At 44.5% G+C, this 24,615-nt stretch overlaps 1 protein-coding gene across 7 annotated transcripts in view; it reads right to left on the bottom strand.

Annotated features, from left to right (window-relative positions):
* Window positions 1–786: 786 nt before the first annotated feature.
* Window positions 787–24,615, bottom strand: part of Pip5k59b (Phosphatidylinositol 4-phosphate 5-kinase 59B) — a 51,575-nt gene continuing 27,746 nt past the window's right edge. For 3 of the 7 annotated variants that reach the window (XM_077706323.1, XM_077706322.1, XM_077706327.1), the window contains 5 exons: window positions 23,775–23,900; window positions 18,816–19,014; window positions 15,668–15,798; window positions 14,003–14,091; window positions 2,838–4,275 (listed from right to left, as the gene is read on the bottom strand). In XM_077706323.1, the coding sequence (XP_077562449.1) occupies window positions 4,216–4,275; window positions 14,003–14,091; window positions 15,668–15,798; window positions 18,816–19,014; window positions 23,775–23,900 (605 nt within the window). In that variant the 3' untranslated portion in view covers window positions 2,838–4,215. Of the gene's footprint in view, window positions 1,162–2,837; window positions 4,276–9,051; window positions 9,120–14,002; window positions 14,092–15,667; window positions 15,799–18,815; window positions 19,015–20,994; window positions 22,941–23,774; window positions 23,901–24,615 lie in introns of those variants that run through there. The other 4 variants (XM_077706325.1, XM_077706326.1, XM_077706324.1 and 1 more) reach the window with 4 other exon arrangements.

The raw sequence follows: 24,615 nt of genomic DNA, 5'->3' as shown, positions 1-24,615 counted from the left end.
ATGTCTGTTTTCTTCTTCAAAGGGCGTGCAACGAATGCAGCCAGATACCGTTTGTTTACAGGCTTTCACGCCTTGCTGTTATTTTCAAACAAGCTCTGCTCATCTTTTACGGGTGGCAATCAAAAAAGGTGTAACGGAGCAATATTAGTTGCTTTCATGCTTTTGGGCACTTGGTGCAACGTAAAACTCTTGTTTGAGTGGCGTATCCGTACTCCTCTCACTGTGGCAAACTCTTTTTTAAACTTAAATTTCCCCTTTCACTAAAGTAGAAAAGAGCACGGCCGACATTACTTGTTGCACACAGGATGGCACTATCCACAAGCAATGCATTTCATGCCACCTCTGTGCACTTGTATTGGACATCAGACTTTCCAAGATGAAATCACCTTTTTTGCATATATCGACTACTCAGACCGTTTACAAAATTGCCATGACTTGCAGCTCTAGTTTGAGCTAATGCAATCAAAATGACACTTCTTGAAAAAAACTGTAAAGACTTATATAAAGGAGGCCTTTCACAATAAAGACAAGGTCAAGACAAGCACACAAAAAGGTTTAAAATTAAATGCCGACTTCACATCACTTACCAAACGTCACTTGTGAATGTATACATACAGCCTATTCCGATGACATGTCTTCCACACACACACACAAAAAAGTTCGGCCCGATTACATTCAACAGCATGATGGCAAACGATGTCTGGCAGATGATGCAGCGTTCCGCACTCCAGTCCCCCACCGTATGCATTTGTCACGAAAGAGGAAAGAAACAGATGGAAACAAGTGCACTTGGTGTCTTTGCTTTATTTAACTATGTACACAATGAAAGCAGCCACATAAGCTGTCGGAAATCATAGGAGCTTGCTGTGTGACACGAGGCAAGATAGAGCGTAGAGGGGGGGCCAGGAAGTGGGGAGGCGCCAAGACTTTTAAGTAAAGAGCGGGGTGCCGACCCGCAGTCCCGTTTAGTACGTGGGTGGGGTCCTCGCCGGGGGAAGAGGCCTCTTTACAGGGCACGGGGGAGAGGAGGTTAGTATGTACACATCTTGACGGCCTGCTGTGACCTTGAATGCTTGCAAAGCCAGGGAGGAGGAGAAGAAGGAGGAGGAGTCTGGCCATTGCAAAGTGGGTTGCACTTTCTGTGGAAGACTAGAGACGTGTCTGAAAACAGAGAAAACGTTACACCCGCATCAGCACGGCCCGCCGCACCCAACCGGTCCGAAGATTCCCCCGTGCAAGTCGTTAATCCCAAGTAAGCCAGCCACCACGAACGGGGGTGACACCAGAGGTTTAGCATGCTCTACAATTGTTAAACTAGGTGTGTGTGTGTGTGTGTGCATACACAAAATTGCAGTTTCTTCACCCTGCAGCTTTTAGGCACAAGCATAACACATGCCCGAGTGCCACAAAACTGTGCATGCATCTAAATTTAACCTTTGCAGCACCACACACAATAATGCTGCATGCCAATTTATTTTTACTGAGGAGCTACATGTAACTAATTTCTTCATTGAAAGAGTGGAGCACTTTTGAGGAAGTGTTAAGAATAGGCTGCATGCTGCAGATGCTGACCAAGTAAAGATCAAGGCAAGCGATGACCCATTTGGTGCAAATAAGTTGTGCTTGTGGAATCCACCAACCTAAATTCCCTCAACTTATACCCCAAACGGCAAATGGCAAGTTAATAGTGCTGTAACTAGCTAACTTATAAGTGGGGGGTTTGTGTGCCCTCCTCGAAAGAAGCAGATCTAGCCTGCGATTGGTGGGACAGAAAGGCAAATATAGTAAGATTACATATAGTTTTATGCCCCTCGCTCTATCTAACCAGCTGTTGAAGAGTAAAAATAAAAAGCGCTAAGTTAAACTTAACACCACTTTCACACAGGGAAGAGGCAGCTGCTAATGCCTCTTGCGTATCTTTGCTGCAAACAGCCAGTGTTGAGTTTTTAACTGGTGCCGCTCCTTAGAATACAAGACTGGACCGCTGTCAGCAAAATTCACACACACACACACATTGTGCTACCTAATTGACTCACCCAATCTAGACCTGGAGAGTGCGGTTAGGAGGAGGGAGAAAGCAGAGCCTTGTAAGTCACTGAGCACAACAGACACTGACCATGTGATTAAGATGCAAGGGGCAGCACGATATCAAGGTTCCCACCACTTTCTGACAAATTACTGGCAGGCCTGACTTTTTACTGACCCCTTAAGCAACAAAACACAGTGAACTAGCACTAGAACTCACCACCTGTAAAGCAAGCATCATTTAAAATTGTTTTAGCTTGCCCTGTGGGCATAAACAGCCTGACAGAATGCATGTTGAACCAAAACATTTTTCTCGGCTTTCCTCAGCATAGCACCCAGTTCAAACCATAAGCAATGAAGTGTGCTGCTCCACTACTTTTCAAAGCCACTTGCCAACAGACATGGGAAGTACAACAATGCGTGAGAAAGCAACCTGTTATCCTTGCATACTTGAGTTGACAAGTGGAAATGACCTCTAGTATCTGAAGCCTCCTGAGATAGAGATGAGGACAAAAAAACTCTTCTTTTTGTGAAAGAGATCCAAAGGAGATTTGGGTGCATAAAAGGAAGACAACACACATATGCGACTTCTTTTGTCCTTAAAAAAAAAAAAACGAAGGCAAGAAGCGAACCCTTGACGAGCACTACAGGATGATGATGATGATAATGTCCTCATTCAAAATTCGGTCCACTTCAGATAAATGCAGAAACTCAGATGTAGCCAATGAACTTGAGCGTGCATGCGCAGGCAATATCTGTAGATGGCTTCTCAGACATTCGACTTCACGCAAGCATAACTCGGCACGTTGAAAGAAAAAAAAAAAGCATTTATTTTACACTGGGAAGATTTGACATGGCTACCAGAGACTCTAAAAGGCTGTTGCCACTTGCACATTGCACTGGTTAAGACACCAAAAATGGTAGACACGCTAGCACCTTTGTTCACTACACTGGTCGTGACACGGTCACAAATTGTATGAAACAGGCGCCGACTCTGATAGTAGAGACGGGCCTTCAAGGGCCACGCCCCACGGGCTTCTTCTATGTGTGGCGTACATGTGACAGACACCATCCCTCTTGTGATATGCACAAGCTGCACAAAGTGGACGACAAACACGAGCAGACAACATCCATGGCACGGCGAGGTGACGGCTTACGCGACGGCAACAGCAGTTCTTCTTGTATAGACACGGCACACGAGATGTACACAACTCTAGAAAACAAGGCTCGTATAGTACACATACCAGCATGCAGCAACAGCAGTGTTGCCAGGCAATTCCAAAGGCATCCTTGAACAACAACGTACAACAAAAACAACAAACCGGTTCTGCAGTGCACTCAGCTCTGACCATTAACTACCTTACATGTCCCTTCGACAGCAGACAGTTCACGGGCTACTGCTCAGTTGGGCGCTAAAAAAATCCTACGGAATAAAAAGCAAAAAAGAAAGGCCAACAGGTTGGTAGCCCTGGCATGAGTGACCTAAGATTCTGAACAAGCTGCAAAATGTTTTCACAAGCCACCTTAGTACGTCTAGCAAACAATGCAAGGGGCAGACGCTTCTGTGGGCAAACAAACACGACGATGAGTGAACAAACAAGCTGGATCACAGACTGTACTGGACAAACAGTCCCTCTCAACTGCCCTCACCAGGTGCAGCCACCGCAGCAGCAACAGCTACAGTGTGCCTCCAACAAGGAAGAGAATCAGGCAACAGGGAAAAAGGACCTGCTCGTTCCTCTTAAAAGGATGCACAAGACAATGCGAAAAGCAAAGGTAGTGGTTGCACGAGTCCGTCTCAACGAGAACATCAGCTGATGGCTTCAGGCAGGCTGCAGATGCACCGGCGATGGTGGCACAGCACGGGACGTTAGTCGATCATGGCGCCGCATCTGTTAGTGATTTGTTCGAAGACTTGCGCAGACGTAGTGAAAACGAGCACTTAATAAAGCAATAATAACAAAAAGAAAAAAGGGGGGGGGGGACACTAACACTAAAAAGTACTTAAGGTTTATGGCATTGTCATATTTCGGGGGAAGGGGGGGCAAAAGGCTGGAGGTGACAACACGAACACACGCACACACATGCAGGCTGGTTGTTCCACTTGACACCACCACGCTATAGAGAACACAGAGCAGTCGTTCACAAGGCGGGCTCTCTCTGTTTTTGTTTCGCTTTCTCTCTCTCCCTTCAATCCTCGTTAATGGGATTAAGGAGGTCGTGGCGTACAGAGGCAGCGCTGGCCACTGGCTGCAATGAGAGAAAACGGGCAGTGAGTTGGCGACGCCTCCAGTGCCTGCTTTACGGGTGGCCATGCAGCATGCGCAAACGGCGGGCACGCAACGTAGGACCCCTCTGCTCTGACCCAGCGGCCGGCGGCAGCCACTGATGCCTCGCACGGGCACGAGCTGTCAAGCTCCTCTGCAACGCCCAGTTATAGCGCAGCGAATGCTGTATCAGGTTGCCAGGCTAAGACTGATATTTGGAATCCTGGACCCTGTATCCCTGTCCCGCACCGCCCTCCGGAGCACTTAGTGCCCTTAGTTTTCCTCTACAAGCCCTTAAACGTCCAAGCAGGAGTCTCATTTCTCCCAATCTAAATGAAAGCGGGGGCTAAAATACACTGTTCTGCCACCATCATGCCCCATAAAAAATAATGATATTGAATTAAAAAAAAAAAAAAAAAAGAAACGTGGGAAGGAGAGACGCTGTTCTGCTGCTCCTTCTTGTAGTCTCTCAGGTTTTGAACAAGCTTGCATACAGCCCAAAGAAAGACCAGCCAATGAAAACAAGACTGGCAGGCCGCCACTCTCATCTCTTCATCATTAGGATTAATTATTTGGAAATATCGGGTTTCACACGGCGAAGCTGCCCCTGGGCTATGTAGGAAGCGCACCATAGTAAAGGGCTCCAGATTTATTTTGATAACCTGGGGGAGACCTTTAATGTGAGCCGAAAGCTCAACACACGGGTGCTTTTTATTTCTCGCCTTCATCAGAACAGCAACCACAGCAGCTGGGATAAAACCAGTGCCCTTTGGCGCAGCAGCAGAACGCGTTAGCCACTAAGACACTGCAGTGGCTTCAGCTTAGTTATTTAAAGTTTGCGTTAAGGTTAGCATGGCTGCTATTCTGACATGGCAATATTTTCAACAAACGAAACTCGCATTTAATCTTCATGGTCCCTTTAAAAGCAAAGACTAATACAATATCATCCATTGTGATGACTGGTTCACTGTCTTTTCTCTGTCGAGAACTGCTGTCAGCCAGGAAAAGGGGAAACAGAGAGGTCCTACAGCCAGTCCCACACTATGTAGCCATGAGGCGTCAGGTTTACGTGCGCCACGCACGCAGGCCACAAAGTACGTCATCACAACGCATGCACACACCAATGCAAGATGCTTGGGGGCAAGAATAATATGTTGGGCATGCACATTCTCGCATTCTCATTATTATTCACTTCTCATCACATGCTATGCCTCGTAATATGAACAGGATGCACAAGGTATGCACAACATTGAAAACGGATGTCACCGGTGGGGGAAAATACCACAACTGTGCGCTTGTATGGCAGCCGATGTCCTATGCCAAGGTACCCCTCCACTCATTCTCCCCCCGCTGCTCAGTTGAGCTGGTACTTTGAGTACAGCCACAGTTCATAGTGGCATTAAGCTAGGATGGCATCGAGTTCGTACAGCACCACGATCTGAATAGTTTGAGTCATTTTATCCTGCATTTCCACAAAGGACATCGCGAAATTGTCAGCCCACTTACAAGCATGCAGGAGCGTTACATGGACACACATCGAGAGCACAAACATAAAATGGGGAAGGCAAACAGAAAAAAGAAACCATGGATTAAACAAAAACGAAACTGAGGATGTGTGCCAGAAGCCACACATCTTTTTTTGGCAAAGTCTACAATCTAAAATCCAGCACCTACAATTAATGATCCAATCATGGCAGGCCCCACACATTTACATCAAGTACATGCTTTTACACACAGTGCCAAAGCCAGCTGGGCTAGTTCAATAGGTGTAGATGTCATCATCATCGTAATCATCACCATCCTCAGCCTATCTACGCCCACTGCAGGGCAAAGGCCTCTCCCATGGATCTCCAATAATCCTGGTCCTGTGATAACTGTGACCAATTTATTCCCGCAAACGTCTTGATCTCATCTGCCCATCTAACTTTCTGCCGCCCCCTGCCACACTTGCCTTCTCTAGGGATCCACTCTGTTACCCTTAATGACCAATGGTTATCTTGCCTTCGCATCACATGCCCTACCCGCACCCATTTCTTCTTCTTTATTTCTACTAATATGTCCTTAACACGCGTTTGCTCCCTGACCCACTCTGCTCTCTTCTTGTCCCTTAACGTGGATAATTTAACGCTTCACAAAAAACACTTAGGGCTAAAGCTTTGAATGCTGGTCGCACAATCCAGTACCACTACCCCCTTCATATACTCAAACAAGCTCGCACTCAGAGTTCGCCACCCTGAAAAAGACTTGAGAATTTTATTGTATATTAGTAATTTATAACTACCCTGGCCAAATTTCCAGCTGTAAAGAAACAAAGATCGCTCAATTTAAAAGTCACTGTGCTGTACAGCATCCAAGAAAGTATACAATGCTGGATTTGCTGTGTAACCGGCTCTTAGTGCACGTGCCACATGAAGGGAAACATACGAAGTTAACTGTGATTAGCACCCCGGGTACTCGATATGAATACAGTGCCTTCGTGCACTTAGAGGAGCTCTCATATTCTTGGCTATAGCCACAATAGCCACAACAAAAAATTTCTTCCCTTTCACCAAAAACTGCTTCCACAAATTTCCACTGTAAGGGCAACTTCTGGCACAGATTACACAATGCGAGCATGTAACACGCAAACAATTTTATTTGATTACGGACCGAAACACAACGCCCACAATGTAGCTATCACAACCAAAGAAAGCTTCAGTTAGAGCCATACATGCTGAAGGGGGTACAAACACAAAGAAAGAGAGTGACAAACACTACTGACGACAAGACAAACATTAACACGAGGGAGTTACCACAGAAAGACAAGAGAAACAAAAACAACGGACAGTCACAGCACACAGAGCCATCATTAGAGGGGTATTAAAAACAAGGCCAACTGAAAACTAATAGCATTTAAAAACATTAAAAAAGATTCACTCCCCCCTGAAACAAATGTTCGGGAGAACTCCTAAATCCTTTAATTTCAGATGATGACTGCAATGCATACATTCAGGACTAAAGGAGTGGTAAAAAAAGCAACTTAAAATGCAACTACATTTTAGCCCTGATGAGCACCGCGGATGAGACAAACAAAACTACTACACGCGAGACAACAGCGTCTCCACTGTACACGAGGACAAGAGAAAAGTAAGGAAAGAGAAGACGCCGTAGGACAGTGAGCTGACACAAAGGCATGGTTAAGATGAAAAAGTGCAGAAGCCAAAAACGCAAGCAGCTGAAAAACCATGAACGCATGCACAAATTACCTTGCATAAGAGATTTTAAACTTACAGAGACTTAAAAAAGCTGCCCGAGAAATGAGAGGCACTCTTCGCGGTGCAACCATCCCAGAGAAAAAGGCCACCATACGAAGTTCAACTTTTTTAGCAATCCTGAAACTAGTGCAATGTTTTTCTAACCATAGAATTCGCTTAGTACTTGTATTCTAATGCCTCCGTTATTAACACCTTCCTGCCCACACCTATGAAAATTGATAGTATACTGTTGATGCTTTCAAGTTCAAATCTTTATGTTTTCCCATTCGAATTTGGCGCTTTCCGAGTGTGCATTGAGAGCTGGCGCCATCTACTCAGTACTAAAGACACATTGTTTTTTTTTGTTTTTTTTTTCTGCGCGCCGCGATTTTTGAAGCCCCAATGGTGTCATGTGATCGGCGCTCGGATGAGACCGAGACGGTGTTGACATCACATGCTACAACGCCGTGGAAATGCCGCATTTTTAGTGATTTGGGCAATTTGACACGTGACTTTTTGGATGACATAAGCAGCACTGACTCTGAAAAACAACTTTTCGTCATCAAATTTCAGCACCGAAAGCGACAGTGCATCAAATCAGCCCAGAGCCTGATATTCCTGTTCAACGCAAGCCCCCCAAAATGCAAAAGTATCGAAACTGTGAATTGTGCTACAAACAAAAAAGAATGGGACAGAAAACCAATGTGCGGTGAACCTATGTTTCGAGGAACTGCTTTGCACAGTGGCAAGAAACCCACGAGTGCTAACATTTTACTTTTTAAGTTAAGAAATTTTACAATTAGGCGCCTGATATTTGCAGGCATTTTGCTTTGATAGTACACATAAGAACGAAATGTATATCAAATTTTGTGTCTGTTTTTCTCTGTGGAGCAACATTGATGTTTTTGCTTATTTTTCTTGTGTTTGTCCCAAAACTTTCTGTACAGCTTTTTTCCCCTCTTTTTTCCAAACAAAAATTTCTGTTTGAAACAATCACCACTAAAAAGGAAACTTGCTCGTCTATTATTTGGTACATAGACTTATATGTTGCATTTTTTCTTTTGCAACTGGGAAAAAATGATTTGCTAGACTACCCAAAATCACTGCTTTTCCCGTGGGCAGGAAAGTGTTACAGGCTTCGTTAAAAAAGAGCTAGGTGGTATGTAATTATAGGGTAACAAGTATTAAAAACACGAAAACAATTTAGATTAACATTGGCATTGATAGCCAGTGTGTGTTACAAGCCCATTGAATAAATTTCTGAGCACGTAAAATTATGAACACAAGTGCGGGTTGTTCACATTATATGTCATTCCACGCCGCATTTAAAGGAACACGACGACGCGCACACTGGCGAACGCTTTAGCGACCTAGTGTTCTAGCATACTACTGCGTACTACTATGCACCAGCCCGTGAGACAAGTGCAAGTGCAGCCCAAAGAGAAAGAAGCGTGTGATGCCTGGGTGTCACCGATCACCGACGTGTGGTGTGTGCTCGAGCAGCGAAAGCCTGGCAATGCGTTTGCTTTGTACTGGCCTGAGTGTGTGAGAGTCAGACGGACGTTTCCATCACAACCAGCGGTCCACCCTGTGGCTAAGCAGACAGAGGAGACAACAGAGACAATCACCCCACGGTCCCAGTCATCAGCGGGGGGCCATCAGCACTGCCAGAGACGAGTTGCTGGAGCAAGGGTTGCTGCCGAGTTTGTTGGCGACAAAGCAAATGATTACAGCTGCCTTAGGGAAGAATAGGCCACAAAGAACACCACAATTAACGCCGTATGCAACTTTCCAGTCAAAACATGACTCGCAATAGCTTTTCATTTTAATATTCTCTCCCTTCTAGTGGCAAAACCTTGAGCTCTTACGGACTCTGCAGTTGACCAGATCTGCATCAAGTTGAGCAGCAGTCCAACTTGCATCCATCAACTCGTCTCACAGCAACGACTGCGATGACCGCATGCTGCCATGTTAGTAGAGCTAGTGCAGCAGCAGAAGTAGAGGAGACTGCTCAGAATGCCTGCCCACAGCACACACTGAAGGTTACATTCTGCACCATATATGCAAAAGCTGCTCCTCACTCGCTTTTTTTGGGCAAAGAACAATTTGCTTTTTTACGCAGACAAGAAATGCAAGAAGCCATTAAAAGTAAGGAGGAAGTGAATTCTGACGCACTTAATTTGTTTTCATGACAGTAGCACTGAACTAAGGCACACATAATGAAAGCTCCAGTGGTACACATTGCATTGTTTTGAAAGGTTCCTTTGTGAGGTGCCTATTTGCTCACAGGCTAAGTAACTCAGAAGGAGGCCAATTTCAAGTAGCCTCTGTTGTTAGAGTTTGGAAAGAATACAGAAAGAATGCAATACTGCAGCTGCTCGCAAACAAACTTCAATGGCAAAGACCAAAGCCAACATTATTGCACTTAGGCCTTATTAAACATAAATTTCCACGAGAAAATGTTCGACAATTTGACAACTCTCAAATACTAATACAAGCATTTATGCCGATGGCCAATGGCAAAATAAATAGGTGATGAACTCTCGCAACCATAATTTTAGATTGGCAAAAATAGTACTTTTCCAAACATTACAAATAAGGTTTAAAAGAACGCAGCATAGTATTGCTAAATGACGGGCTTATGTTTCCAAAAATAACTTTCGTGATTGCTTTTACTTATTTTTTTTTGGCAGCAATACTAGACTCCTGCAGTAGAGAAAACAAAGCTCTGCGTGGTGACAGTCCAGTGCCAGCCTGTCACACAGACTGCCGCTACTAACTTCTTTCTAGCCCCACTGTTTGGCCTTTGACTACTTTAGCATCCTGCTATGCTTGCACAAGTAAACAAAAGTCAAACCTGTCATGTTTTTTGTTTTTTTACTGCAATCACAAATACTGTACATTGGCTCGTAATAATGCATTAACAGAAATCCTCTGTCAAGAAAACAATTCAACAATGTTGCTAGTAAATGACATTAGTGCAAACATTAGTGCAAACCACAATGATAGAGGACCAAAATTTCAAACACTAAAAAAGGTTCAAAACAGGCTCAAGAAGCTCTGTGCTGGAGTTCAAAACAGGTAGTGAATTTGATGGTCCGAACACAACGGCTGTTCCTGTTTTTCCGTATGTGTAAAATAAATTCCATTAGGTTCCTGTGTGGCAGCAAACCTACACTCAATGTGATTGGCCTGAAACGACAGTAGAGGCTCCTGTACGACATGGTCGTACACCGCGGGCGAGATAAGACAGTCACCAAGCAGAGCTCTTCATTTACGCTGTCCGAGCAGTGAAGCTGAGCTAACACGAGAGCTTTGTCAACACCAGAACAGGAAGACTTAGAGATTAGTAGCAAGCCACTGTAGAACAGCAAAGTAGTAGAGGCAAGGCAGGTAGCTTGGAGCTTGTACTCACATGCCACTGTTTGAGACAAAAGTCAAAGCATTTTCTTAAGACATGCCAACTGGGTTAAAAACCTTGATGCTGTGTTCTCAGCCCACTACAATGTTGCCTCAGCATAACGGAGTGTCAAAGGGACTTCTGTGTAGGTGGCAACAGGCGAGACCAGGGAGAACATGGGAGACAACATGAATGCTCAATTCAAATGGAAGGGCAGATTGTGGTTGCTAAGCAAAGAATTAATGTGGGAATGCAAGAAGCATTGGTAAATGAATTAATAAAGGTTTCCTGGCAGGAAGGTCTGGTTAAGGGGCTACAATGGTCTTAAAACAAAAAAGATTATTTCTACAGTTATGATGATAAAAATTGGAGGACGTGTAGTTTTTCATTCTGATTGCAGATATAAAAGCTGTTTTTATGCAAAACGACTACATTCAAATTGACTTGAATTTTTATATTTGATTTTTTGACAGCATTTGTACAAAAATTACTAGAGGGAGGCAGCTGAACAAGGCACCAGTGAACTGTGCACAAATCAAGGAGTGAAATAAGATTAATCATTCTATCTCGTCTGTAGCAAAAGTTGCGACCATTTGCTTGAAAGGTGGAAACCAGGAAAACGGGTTTTGCCTTCCAGGCCCAAACTTCAAACAGTCGTAACTTCTGCTACAGACCAGATAGAACGATTAATCTTATCGCACTCCTTGATTTGTGCACAGTTCACTGGTACCTTGTTCGGCTGCATCCCTCCTGTAATTTTTGTACAAAGGCTGTCATAAAATCAAATACAAAAATACAAGTAAATTTGAATATAGTCATTTTGAACAAAAACAAATTTTATATCTACGATCAGAATGAAAAACTACATGTGCCCCCCAATTTTTTATCATCAGAAATAAAGTTTTTGATCAAAGACCCATGTGCCTTTAAAGGGGGAGTGAAGGGAAAGCTGTACTCGAATTATCCAAAGCCATTATCCATGATAGGTTACAGTGACGCATCATCTACCCATGCTGGCAGACACTGCGAAGTTTTTGTGAAGTAATCACTTGACCAAAGCACACCGCTCAAAGTTAGCACAAGCATGGGCTTGGATTGCAAGCTGAGTAAGTTTTGGTCGGCTCCGCGGCAAGTGAACACTCATCCTGTCTCCTCTGTTCTGCTGTCTCACCTGCTGCACACTGCCTAATAACAATGCATTAGTGACTAGCCTTGCAGTCCACGGTTTTGAGATGGACAGTACTATTAGGAATGCTTATACATTGCATGCATGTTGCTTTGGCTAACAAAATTATGCAACCTTGTGTTAAATTTTCATCAAAGTGGCCAGAGGATCCTTTCAATAGCAGATAGTAAACCAAAGTTAAAGAAACTGGAAGAAACATAACCTCCATAGCAATGTACTCATTGCAATGGTCACAAAAAGATGCGCGCAAGTGCCATGTGCACATGCGATTCTCAACTAATGCTTCTGCTGAAATCCAACCCTTCATGGAGGCAGAACGTATTGCTTCAAAAACATCCTCCTTCCCGCCATATGATTCAGTGCCCTGTTAATTAACCCTTCGATGCCCAGTGTTGCTCAGGAGCAACAACTCGAACAATATTTTTTCTCTCGCACTTTGTGGTTTTTTCGCCATTTAACACCACCTATAGGCAAACAAAGGACCCTGGACCTTCAATAATTAAAGAAGACAGGGCAGCACAAACTTTCGTGTGAAAAAAAAAAAAAAAAGTTTGCATCGAAAACTTGCATCGAGCGCGGGTGGCTCAATGGGCGTGACAGGTAACCTAAATTGCGCAATTTGTTGTTATTACAAATGATAGCAATACAAACTTTACATTATTGTCTTCACTTGAACCACAAATCATGGTGATCAAGGTAGCTCTCTTGTTCAAGTGATATATGGGCAGTCAGTGCCCAGTGTGTCCTACTGTCCGTCCTAATGAACCAATTTTTTTTTTCTGACTTCAAATTAGCGATGTCGGAAGTCCTTTTAAGTCATAAAAAAAACTTCTCACACGCTTGAGCAAAATAATAAAGTTCTGGGCATCGAAGGGTTAAATTAAACGAGGAAACATGCAACTAAATAAGTACTCCCCACCGCATGACAATGAATGTCCTCTGCAATGACCTTTACGAGTAACACAGCCCTGGCAAGGTGCAAAACAAGCACAACAACAGTAGGCACAATGCACAGTGGACGTCAGGAGAACAGTGCCCAACACGCTTCATGCCACCAAGCTCTATGTAGCAACACGTATACGAAAAGTGCACCAAGATCAACTACATGAAACTCGAGATGTTATTCCTCGCAAAACAACCTCACCACTCCTGTTACTGCACCGTAAGTGTGCATTTGCACATAATGCAGCAATGAGTCTACCTTGTGCAACAGCACCCTAAACCACTTGCCGAAAACAGTTGGCAGATCCCATAACCGTGCTACAGTAGTTCTGCATTGTAACATAAAACTGGACAGCTATTTTATTTATTTGCCAAGAATATAAAGCAGTCTGAACACCTTCTGTGGCACATTAGTACTTAACCAAGAAACAGTACTGTACTAGATTTGGAAGCCTATGGTTTTTTTTTTCTTTTTAGCTATAAAAGTAGAACAGCTGCTGAAGTGCCAAATTCATTCGGCTCACTTTTTACACAAATTTGGAACAACCTCCAGCTCCAAGAGCAATTTTTTGGCCAAAGCTTTATGAAGCCGCCATCAATGAAGTGCAATGCACGGGACTAGTTGTTTTGATGTGGTGGACATGCCAACTTTTTTTCACTAGCTAATAGGGCTGTCTCGTGCCAACAAATCATATTTTGATCATACAGTGCTGTCACTGAATAAGACCTCCCGCTTCTCAATCCATTAGATGAAGCCGCGTGAAAGGCTTTAAATATCTTACCCTTGGGCGGCCTGGAATTTACAAGGACCGACACTCTTTAAAAATGTGCATAAATGAATACCCGAGAGAGAAGAAAAAAAAAAGTTTCCAGCATTCTGTAGAGACATAAGCACACAATTTCAGCACAGAGTCTGTGGAAATCAACAGCTGCCAAATGTGTCACTCACCGTTTCATTGTCGTGTAGCCCTTGCGCGTCACCAAGTGAAGGCTGGGACCCCTTGTTCATCCAGTTTTTAAGGGGCGTGGTAGGGCAAGCTGGAAATGCAGCGAGCACTCCCGGTCATGAGGCAGTCTATGTCGTGTTACAACCACCTGACACTACGCACAACTGAACTCGGAGACTGCTTGGCGTAAACGAGGACATAAACTCGGGTGATTAATGCACTAAACACTCGGTTGATTAATGGATTACAGGTTGCGCCCCTAAAATTCAGGTGCCAGGGCAGATGCGAGAGAGCTGTAGCTGAGGATTCTGCTACAAAGCCATTTGCCTCTCAGTCAGTTGCTGAAACATTGAAACCAATACTCTTTATCATGGTTAATACAAGCTGACATTTTTCATTAAAATAAAATTCAAGCAATTAGCGAGACAAATGCTGGCAGGTACAGCCAGAGAGCTTTCTGACATGGCACCAATATAAAGTAGAACATACAAAAGCTACAGCGTACAATGACTACATGACTACAGCTACGGCCTACACTCACTCAACTCTGACCCTCGCATTCAGAAACCTGACTTTAGCATCACTTTTCCCTCCCGACGCTTTTTAGGCGCCTTAACGTGTTTCAAAAACTGAACTTATCAGCCCAAAAAGTAAGCACTACTCAAGGTAGCTCCCAACCTACCCTAAGTGCGCCTTTTCCTGACCAACATTGCAAACGACGATAGCTTAGCTGAGGTATCAGATTTCAAATGTCATTCGCAAGAAATTGATAAAGCGCTTTCTGCGAGCAAAAACAATCAATTCACACACCGGCCCAGCCGGCACGCGATGCGGCCCAGCCGGCACGCGATGCGGCCCAGCTGGCACGTGATGCGGCCAGCGTCGGCACCATGGTGCTGCCTCCGCGCATAGGTCACATAGGCCGCGCATAGGCCACAATGCCACCAATAGGGCAAACCAAGTTGCACATTACACATGTGAGAGAGGGGATGATACTGTGGAGAAAATTTACTAAATGGATAGTCATGCGCGGCCCTAGTGCAAGCGGCGATCAAATATCGGCCGCAGTGTTAAGCCTAACGTTCTCTATGGAGACCGGTCACTGATGGAGCTGACTGATCCGAGCGCTTCGAAGCTGGCGCTACTGGAGCGTCCTTCCCTATTGGTGCAAGAGTCAAGTCCTGCCCACACGACGTACGACGATTGGTGCATTGCACAATAGCCTCGTTCACAGGAGCCTAGCGTGCTTCAAAAAGGGTGCCTTTGATAAGGGTGATACGGGCGCCTTATGGAAGGTTTCTGAAACGCGCGGCGGCTTTTTTCATTATGGTCCTTTTCGGACACTTATGGAAGGCTTCCTTAAAAGTTTGATTGATTGTAGGGTTTAATGCGTAGTGGAGGGCTCCAGATTACCTGGGGATCTTTAACGTGCGCCGAAATCTCATACACACGAGCGTTTTTGCTGTTCACCTCTTTGCTCTTTGAATACAGGGGTGAGTCTCTTGCATAACACCTGCCCAGCTGGTACTCCGAAGACCCGCTAGAGTAGATAGCTTTGTATTTCCCTCTCTGATTGTGAAGCTGCTCCAGTGTCGGAGGAGACTGATCAGGGTGACGTGGCACGGTGCGACGGCCACGGGAAGTGCAGGAGGAGGCGGGGTACGCACCAATGTCTCCGCTCGAACTGGACTCGGTGAATGAGGGCGTGCCTTCCGTGTGGGTCGGGGTGGAGCCTTCCACACTGTGTGGGGGAGTCCACATCGGGTTGCGTTTGCTAGAGGGCCCCAGGGAGCTCACGCTGCCAGAACACGCAACAGCAGCATGTTACGCAAAGCGGCCAGGCCTAACAGGCAGCACTTACCCCCTTTCACCACCCACTTAACCGGGCTTCAAATCTTCACTCTTTCACAGGGGTAATGGCCCTTTGACAAAGTATGCAGCAAGAAAAAAAGAGCTGGAGGGTCGTCTACATTACACCCCACCCAGTCTTCTGCCTTCAAAGTGCTCCTAAGCTTCCCATATATAAAGTGCCCGATAATCCTGTGTTGTTGTTAAGAGCCCTTAATGCACCTAGCCCACTTTAGTCCTTAGCTACAATAAAATGATCTTTTACCACATGAAAACAGTACAGTCAAACCCCGCGATAACAAAATTCCTGCGAATGTCCCCGGCGAATGTTCATAGAAGCCCCATGCATTTCATATCTCACGGAAATGAAATGTTTTAGGAAGGCAGTCCCGCATTAACAAAATGTGCTGCAAGTCCGGTCGGCATTTCTATCAACCTATTTGAGGCTAACAGTGCCCAAAAAGTGCTCAAATGCATTTTTTTTTCTGACTTAAAGTGTGTACACTTCTGCCACAGAGCGCTGCAAGGCCGCCTCCACATTTGTTTACATAAAAGACCGTGCAGCAGGCGGCCGTGGAGGTAGCCTCGCAGCGACACCACAAGGAAGCGACACATGGTGACTCACAGCACATCTTTTGCTTGGGCTATGCTAGCAGGCTACCGCTGAACAGCGGCACGTTTGCTCTCACTAAAAAGTGGAAGTTTTTATCACTACAAGATAAGGCAGCCACCATAATCCAAGTCAGTGGCCCAAGTGGAAGAAGGGAGGGATAGCACCGATGAGGTTGGAACCGCCTGTAGCTCACTCTACCATTTTGAAAAGCAAGGACGCCACTCTTTAATTAACGGCACATGTGCGCAAAACAAAACAGTGATTGCTGCGGCCTTTCTGGACATCAACAAAGCGGTGCTCACTTTGTTTTGTGGACAACATTGGAAAAGGAGGTGCCACTGCCTGGCAAAGTTCGTCAACAGGAGAAGCTGGACTTCGCTTGCATGCTCGGACATACTCAAGGCCGAGAACCAGGGAGAAAACGTGCAGAGAAGGCGAACCCACAGGATGTTTTGGATGCGTTTGACACGATTCGGTCATTCTTAGGCGCGCACGACTAGCAATGAAGCACTTCTTGTGGTGTGAGAGTTGAGCTTTGAAGTTACTGCAAGGTAAGGCTAGCAAAATACTATAACCGACTTTTGGAAATAAATTTTAAGTTTGCGGGCGATTTTCCTGTTTTTTATTTTTCATTCCCGCAGCAATAAAATTCCCTCAAAAGTGAACTTTTCGGTTTCCCCTGGTGGATTCGTTATTGCGGGGTTCGACTGTACAGCATATATTACTTACAGAGCTGCTGAGTACCAAAAAAATTGTAGTGAATTATCCCCCAAAATACCGTGCACGGTAAAAGCATTCTCAAACCCACAAGTTCCACATTCTGACCATTGCTGTGAAAGTGTGAAGTGATAGGTGGACACATGGCCACAATGAGAGTCCATACAGGCAGGCAGTGTCTGAAGGATGCACTCATTCATCGCTTTAGTTCAGCTGGATTTCTTTAGTGTGCAAGAAACATTCATTTGTTAGAAAAAAAAAAAAACGACTTTGAAACCAAAACAATGTCTTAACATTTACTTAATAAAAAAAATAGCGTACCTTAGGTAACTATACTAAAACAAACAAAACAATGTGCTAAGTGCTTCAAGGCCTGGATGCGTTGAAAGTAATCAGTTACCTTAGTGTTAGGAGACTGATCTTTTCTGTTGTTAAGGTCTGTCTGGAAGACACCCTGTACAAAAGAAGCTGCTATACAAACTCAAAACAGTGGCAAAACAAAATGTTGTGCAAGACAAACAGTGGTGAAACAACAAATTGCACAAGACAGCTGCTAATGTTAACTTTAGATCACAGCCAGCCTGTTTAAGCATATTGGCGCAAGAACACTCCATATACCCCCGGCACCAAAATCAATAAGGATGGACAAACTTTGAGGAAGCCAAATATAAATTTGATTGGTAGCGTTACATTTTTGCAGTAATTGTGAAGAACCTAAAAAATTTAGGTCTCACATTAACACTTAAGAAATTTGAATTTTCAATCATTTGGCCAAAGAATTTTACACTTGCTAAATTTTTTTCAAGGATTTGATGATTTTTCATGGTACAAAACCCTGGCACCACTCTTGGCAATCCCAAAGTGGTAATAAACACCCCACTGGCAGAGTGCCTTTTCCTTCCAACTTTACCACACTAATTAGGGGCTAATGTTATGGGCACACAAAATCGTCAGGCCTGGCAGTGTAAGTGCTATTGCATACAAAAATTAAAGCCGCTCCACTCAATGTGAAAGCTGTCAGAAGTGCAGAGCAGTGTGATTCGCGACAATGGGCTGTAATGCCGTTAACCGCTCGCTGCTACCACACAATGCAATTCAAATTTCCTGCCTTCACAGTGCTTGCGCGCCCCCTGCCTGAAACTGCGCCAGTGGGATGCTTTTCCTCCAGCACGAGCCAACGTTGCACTGCCACTTTTTTTCGCTTACTATCATAAAAACCAACCTAACGAGCGTTCCTAACTAAATGAACGCGGGCGCTGCCGGTTAATTACGTATATTTTGCCTCAAGTGTACCTGCAGTTTTCTTTGCGCTAAACAACGCGGGGATGTATGACAAGCGCCAGCAGTTCACGAGCTTGGAACGCTTATAACTATATATACCGCCTGGCTTTTAAAGCCTCTGGGTTTCACCACGACGACACCTCGCTACAACGGAACGCCGTGTGGCTTTACTTGGGTCCAGTGAGCGAGCGATGACGACAAGGCGAGCCCCTAAAGTGCTCTGCACTTAAAAGTAAACTAACTTTCTCCACCCTTCCCCACTCATGAAAGTGACATCACCCACAATTCTCGAACTTCCAAACACACCCCTCTACAGAAAAATAACGCTCCGGGAGGGGGAGGGGGCAAACCCTGACCTGATTGTTTCCGAGGCCCGGATGGTGACCACAGTAGCGGGCGAGCGCAGCACCACCGACTTTGGCACGTGCTCAGAGTTGGACTTGCTCCGCTCGGTGCCGGCGGGGTGCAGGCTCAGAGCTTCCCTCATCATGGCCGCCGTGTCCCCGTCGCTGAACTTGAACACAGAGTTCTTCTCAGACGCTGGCACATCCGAGCCTAGGTGGAACAGGGGGAGAACACCGTTCCACGTCACTGGAGCCTCTCTCTCTCACTGGCCACACACACAGAATGAAGGGCACGGCAAAGGCACGAAGACGGCAGAGTCAGCTCGGGTGAAAGCGCATACAATATGAGGGGGCTGCAGAAGGGTGGGGGAGAGAACTGGGTTCTTCACCGTTACAACATTGATTGTTAACTGCCCATATACGAATGTAAGCACAATATTAGCAGCCCACAAGTGCTCTTCTCGAATTACGGAGCTGCTAAGCACACTGCCAGCACGTGGAAGATAGCATGCAGCACTAGTAAAATGTTTCACACAGTGTAAATAACCAAACTGCTCTTTTCTGTTTACACTAGCCCTTACACATGGAATAAGACCTCGAAGCGCAACAAAAGCATTACAACTCTCCTTAAATTAGCAATTGGGTGGCTTGCAAAAACACAGCTCACTTATAGCGAACCTGGTTTTAACGAAACAGTGGCTATAATGAACAAATCTTCGTTTCCCATCACCATTTGTATACATACATTTTGTGTCGAGATATAGTGAAAAGCAGATATAACGAACTGATGTTAGTTTCCCGATGTGTTCGTTATAAGCGGGCTCAACTGTATTTCGTATAGCAGAACACCGAATAAGAATGCACTTAAACAGGTATTCACAGTAACTGTGATTAAGCGCATTGGATAACACTGCATGTCTAGTTTGCAACACAGCACCCTAGATGCTGTTAGAAAATGCACCTGTTCACACAAGTGGATAAGCATGCATGGCAGGCGTAATAGGGAGCGGATAAAAAAGTGCCCATTCTCCAGGAATGTATCCCTCTAACACAGCAATAGGGATTAAGCATTAAGTCAGCCAACATCACTTGCATAAACAATGATATGGCAAATGACCTGTGAAACAAGGTGTCTCTCCTGTATTTAATTAAAAGTGGGTGATCTAAGAGGCATTTTTTATACAGGCGGTGCTCCTATTTGCTTATTACTTCCTACTTCCATTTTTACACCTCAATAGGTTGATCAGACATTTAAGCTCCATGATACTTGTTCCCACAAGAGCCATGCACAATAGCTGATGAAACTAACTTTATTGCAAAAGTATGTTTTCAAGACAAGAAATCACGAATCAGACCTGGGGAAGGGGGGGGGGGGGGGGAGCCGCATAAACAGAAGTACTGGCTACAATGCACAAACTCTTTCAAAATAATAACCAGGCAGAATTCAAGGGTTCATTTTCTCCAGTGTAGAAAACAGCTTTATTTGGGAGTGATAAAAATCTCACAGACAGAGGCTATTTCCAAGCCCCATAAGAACAAAGTTTAAAAAAAGAGAGAGGGGGGAACTAGTCAAATAATTTGCTCACACATTGAGTAAATACTTACTTTCAAAAGATCATCTGAAACTTATGTGCAAGACATTCCAGATAAAAACGAAACCTTAACTGCTTCTGATAAGAGAAGCAAAGCAAATATTAAGACAAAGCATAGTTGAAATTCGTTTTTTAAGTTTTCATATCATGCGTTCATGTAAGGGCACTTCTGCACAAGAGCGAGAATGTGGAAGTTCTGATTGCCTGACAAACATGTACTATAAATTTCAACTGCAGCTTAACACTACAATGTGAACAGCCTAACTACAGAGAAAAAAATGCAACCACCACACGACCGGTTGTCGCACAAAAATCACACCTAATAAATGCACATCCGAGAATGACTAAGTACAAAGTCATGAGGGCAGCTAACATTAGCCAGAAGCTGAAACTAGAGCAAGCAACAAAAATATGCACAAGCACTTTTCACACTTTAAAAATGAAACGCAAATGCAGTCTACGCTGTGACCATTTCGCTTGGCGAACGATATGCACCGAGATAACTGTGTGACCCTGTCCTACACCTACGCCATTCTTTGGATGAAATAGCAGCAGTGACAACAAACTATCGCCTAGATACTAATAGATTAGTTTAGTAGTGCCAGCTTCAGTGGTGGCATGTAGCTGTTTGTGTACATTATTCACCACTTGAATAAAAATTATAGCAGTATTCTAAGTGCTAGAATGGCGCAACTGCCTGTACGTCCAAAAGAGAAACTCAGATCTCGAAATGAGGCAGAGTTACCAGTTGGCACATACTCCCAACATGATTCTCTCGTTCAAGAGACCCCCAAAATTCCATCAAGGTTCTATCGCGGTGTAACTTAATAGCATTTGTAGAGTGCAGTAAACCAGGAACAACTCCGGCACAATAAATGCCAGGTCTCTTCATGCACATGCATCTGGATGCATGGCACATTAGGGAGGAAAACAAAAAAGTACCAGGAGCAAGTACAAACAAGCATGTTGACACACAGCCACAAATCATTGAATATAAGCAAAGTGAATAATAGAATTTCTTATTACAACAGACTGCATTTCTAACAAAAAAAACCAGTTGAACCTCATTATAATGAAGTAGTATCGGGACAGTCATTTAATTTGTTATGTCCAATATTCGTAGTAACAGTAGAGCTAAAAATCGGTTCAAACCAATGGGTAATCTGACTCCCGCAAAAAATCCTTGATACAAAAATGACTTATTTTATTTTTTAACCTACTATAAACAAGGTAACGCTTATATTCCTCCTTGTGGCATTTCAAGCTCAATGAACCCGAACCTGAAACGGAAAATTCAAACAGAACAAGCTCATTCGACAAAACATGTCTGCGTTCCTATTTTTTCAAAGGAAGGATGTGATCTTTGTCTGGTGGCTATTCACAGCACTGAGCAGGATGAAGTTTTCCATCATGTCCATGAACTTCTACCAGCTGGTCACATATTTCTTCGTTATATCTAATAGTGCGCATGGCTCCCACAGTTTCACTTTCGTTATAAAAGAATAAGTGCCACTGAAATTAAGCCTCACCAACCAAAGTTTGTATTCAGTTCGCTACAGCCGATAATTCGCTATAGCAGTGTTCGTTATAACGAGGTCCAACTGTACAATGACTGAAAAATGTATATAAAATAAAATCCAGGGCTAATTAGTGAAAAATGGCCGGTGACTGCCCAATAACAATGCAAAGACACAGCACGTGATTTTAACTGCTTCGATACCTGTAATAAACGACCACTTGTTTGGAATGTCCACACATTGTCTAAATTCCTGAAAGTTGCAAACAATACCACTGAGCACGAACTCAATGGCACCTGCTCACAACGTGCATTTTGAACCGTGTAAGTTACAGATGTAGGCTGAGTTGAAGCTTATGAGTAACACTGCCACTCAAAACAACACCCAACTTGAAAGGCGCAAATGAAGTGTACGAAAAAGACAAACAACGAAAGCGGAGAAAGGAAAGAGGAACATCACTAAAAAACGAAACACGAGAATAGCCACGATTTTTATTATTTAGGACAAATATTTCCAAGGATACAGGCAGTCTCGTGAAAATGCACGCCACCCTCATACAAACAGTACTCGCTCGCCCCAGCTCCTCCTTCGCAACGCACTGGGAACAACACACACCCTCGGCCCTCCGTCAAATGCAAAAGTTGGACAACAGTGCCGGCCAACAATACAACACTGGTCGTTGTCGAGGGAGAAGAAAAACAGATGCGAAACCACCAGCAGGCGTGCATAAAAATACATCACAATAATGCTTTCGTTTAATTGGCAAGGATGGGGTGCACGTACAATCGGTCACAAATGCAATAACAAGTGCTCGAACAAGCACGCACAGGCCACCAGGGAATCACCGGGGAAAACAGTCCAGGAGTATCTTGCCGTAACGTGGCTTCCCCTCGAGGCACTCCCCGGACACTGGCTCTCCTCTCGTTCGAACTGTGCGGGCGACGAGGACCGTGGCAGCGGCTGGCTGTGGACTCGTCGCTAAGGCCTCCTTTCATCCGGAACCATCGAGCCGCTGCTTCTCTTGGGAGCTTCACGCGTCACAATCGATGCACAACCGTCAAGGCCCAGAACACTGCCCCACCATCACACACAAGTCACAACACGAAGCCTCCAAACGTCAGAGATAATGCGATACAAAGGACACACACTCTTGCTCCATGCAGCAAGCACCCCCCCTCGTTGCTCACACTGACTAAAGTTTTGCAGTGACACATTCAAGAGGAAGCTTTAGTGTAGACCCAACTGATGCATTCCTAGCAGACAAGTTTGTCCGCAAAGGCAAAGGCGCTCAAGCAAAATGAAATCGCTGCTGCAGTTCAAATTAACACCATACGCTCTTTTTGCATGATAAGGGCTTACAAAATCTTTCCAGAAATCATATTCACGAAATTTTTCAGCAACTCAAAGCTTAGGCATCAACTTTGTCTGCTTTATGTGCTCAATTAAATAAAATTTGAAATAACTCTATTACTTTTACAATTACAGTGAAACAGTGCTGTCTTGTCGAAGTTTGCAATTTTCGGCGCTTTTGATCAAACTTTGCTCGCCACGACAGATGTGAAGCGGCACTCAAAGCTTCCATTGCATGGTATTTCAATCGAAGTTACTTGGTGAACAGTAAAGCTTCCAGCTTTTGCATTTCAACGCACTACCCTGGGGGTACGGAAGCAGAGGAGCTGAAATCTGCCCTCGTGACGGCCCCTTGGGGTGGCTCTCGCTCTAACTGCTTGAGGTAAGCGCATCAGTTAAACCTGGGCTGCAGCTAAGCTGAGACATCACAACACAGCAAAGCGCAGAAGCTGCGTTAGCGTTACAGAAGATCAGCACAGTTTTTCTCCAAGTGTGCATCTGATGACACGTACCTTGATCTTTGCCGCTTGGCGATGTGTCCGCCTCTGTTTCCTCCTTGATGACATCTTGTTCGTTGGCTGAAACCTGACGTGTTCTCCCAGGAGCTCCTTTTCTTTTGGAAGGCGAGTGCTTCAGCGCTGCACGAAAGGGTGGGGAGAGCGTGGGAGCAAACAGTGAGCACCTTCTCTCAGGTTGCCTTCTGCAGTCAATCTGCACTAACAAACACCCAAGATAACACCCTTGCACAGCCTATAGAAGAGCAACCACAAAACACAGTACCCCCACCCCAAAAGAAGGAACAAAAAAAGTCTGAAACAAAATTGTTGTCCACTCGGCCTGTTATTCAAGTGGTACAGAAAAGAATAAGCACGGTTAAAAAACAACGCACCCCCGTGTAAAAACAGCTTTATGTGCGGACCCGTCAGACCCTCCCGCCTTCACTATTTTAATAGACTGATGTACTGAAAGCCCGAACGTGATAATACTTTTGTCTAAGGAATCCAACAATATTTTTTTCAGCGAACATAATCACAAATATGCACAAGCTTCTAATAGTCACCTCTATAATGTCTGACAACATTACACTATCTCAAATATTTCTTAACGCTATTGTGCATCAGAAGGTTGACAGCCAGATCACCTTATTTTGCTGCTTAATTTTTACTGCCTGCAGTACAAGTTCAGCAATTTCCTTTCACTGTCTCACCCTAATAAAAGGGGAGCTGGCAATGAGATGCTCTGTGCTTACTAGACTTAACTTATTTTAAAAAAAAAGAGAGAAAAACAAAAAAAGCAACCGTAGAGCATGCACTGATCTCAATCTTGGATTATATGCTTTTATCCTTACATCCA

The sequence above is a fragment of the Haemaphysalis longicornis genome, unplaced genomic scaffold (assembly GCF_048455015.1).
Source record: "Haemaphysalis longicornis isolate Haplotype H1 unplaced genomic scaffold, Haemaphysalis longicornis Haplotype H1 scaffold_4, whole genome shotgun sequence".
In the NCBI taxonomy this organism is placed as follows: Eukaryota; Metazoa; Arthropoda; class Arachnida; order Ixodida; family Ixodidae; genus Haemaphysalis; species Haemaphysalis longicornis.
The sequence above is the reverse complement of the archived record's forward strand: the minus strand, read 5'-3'. Positions and strand labels throughout refer to the sequence as shown.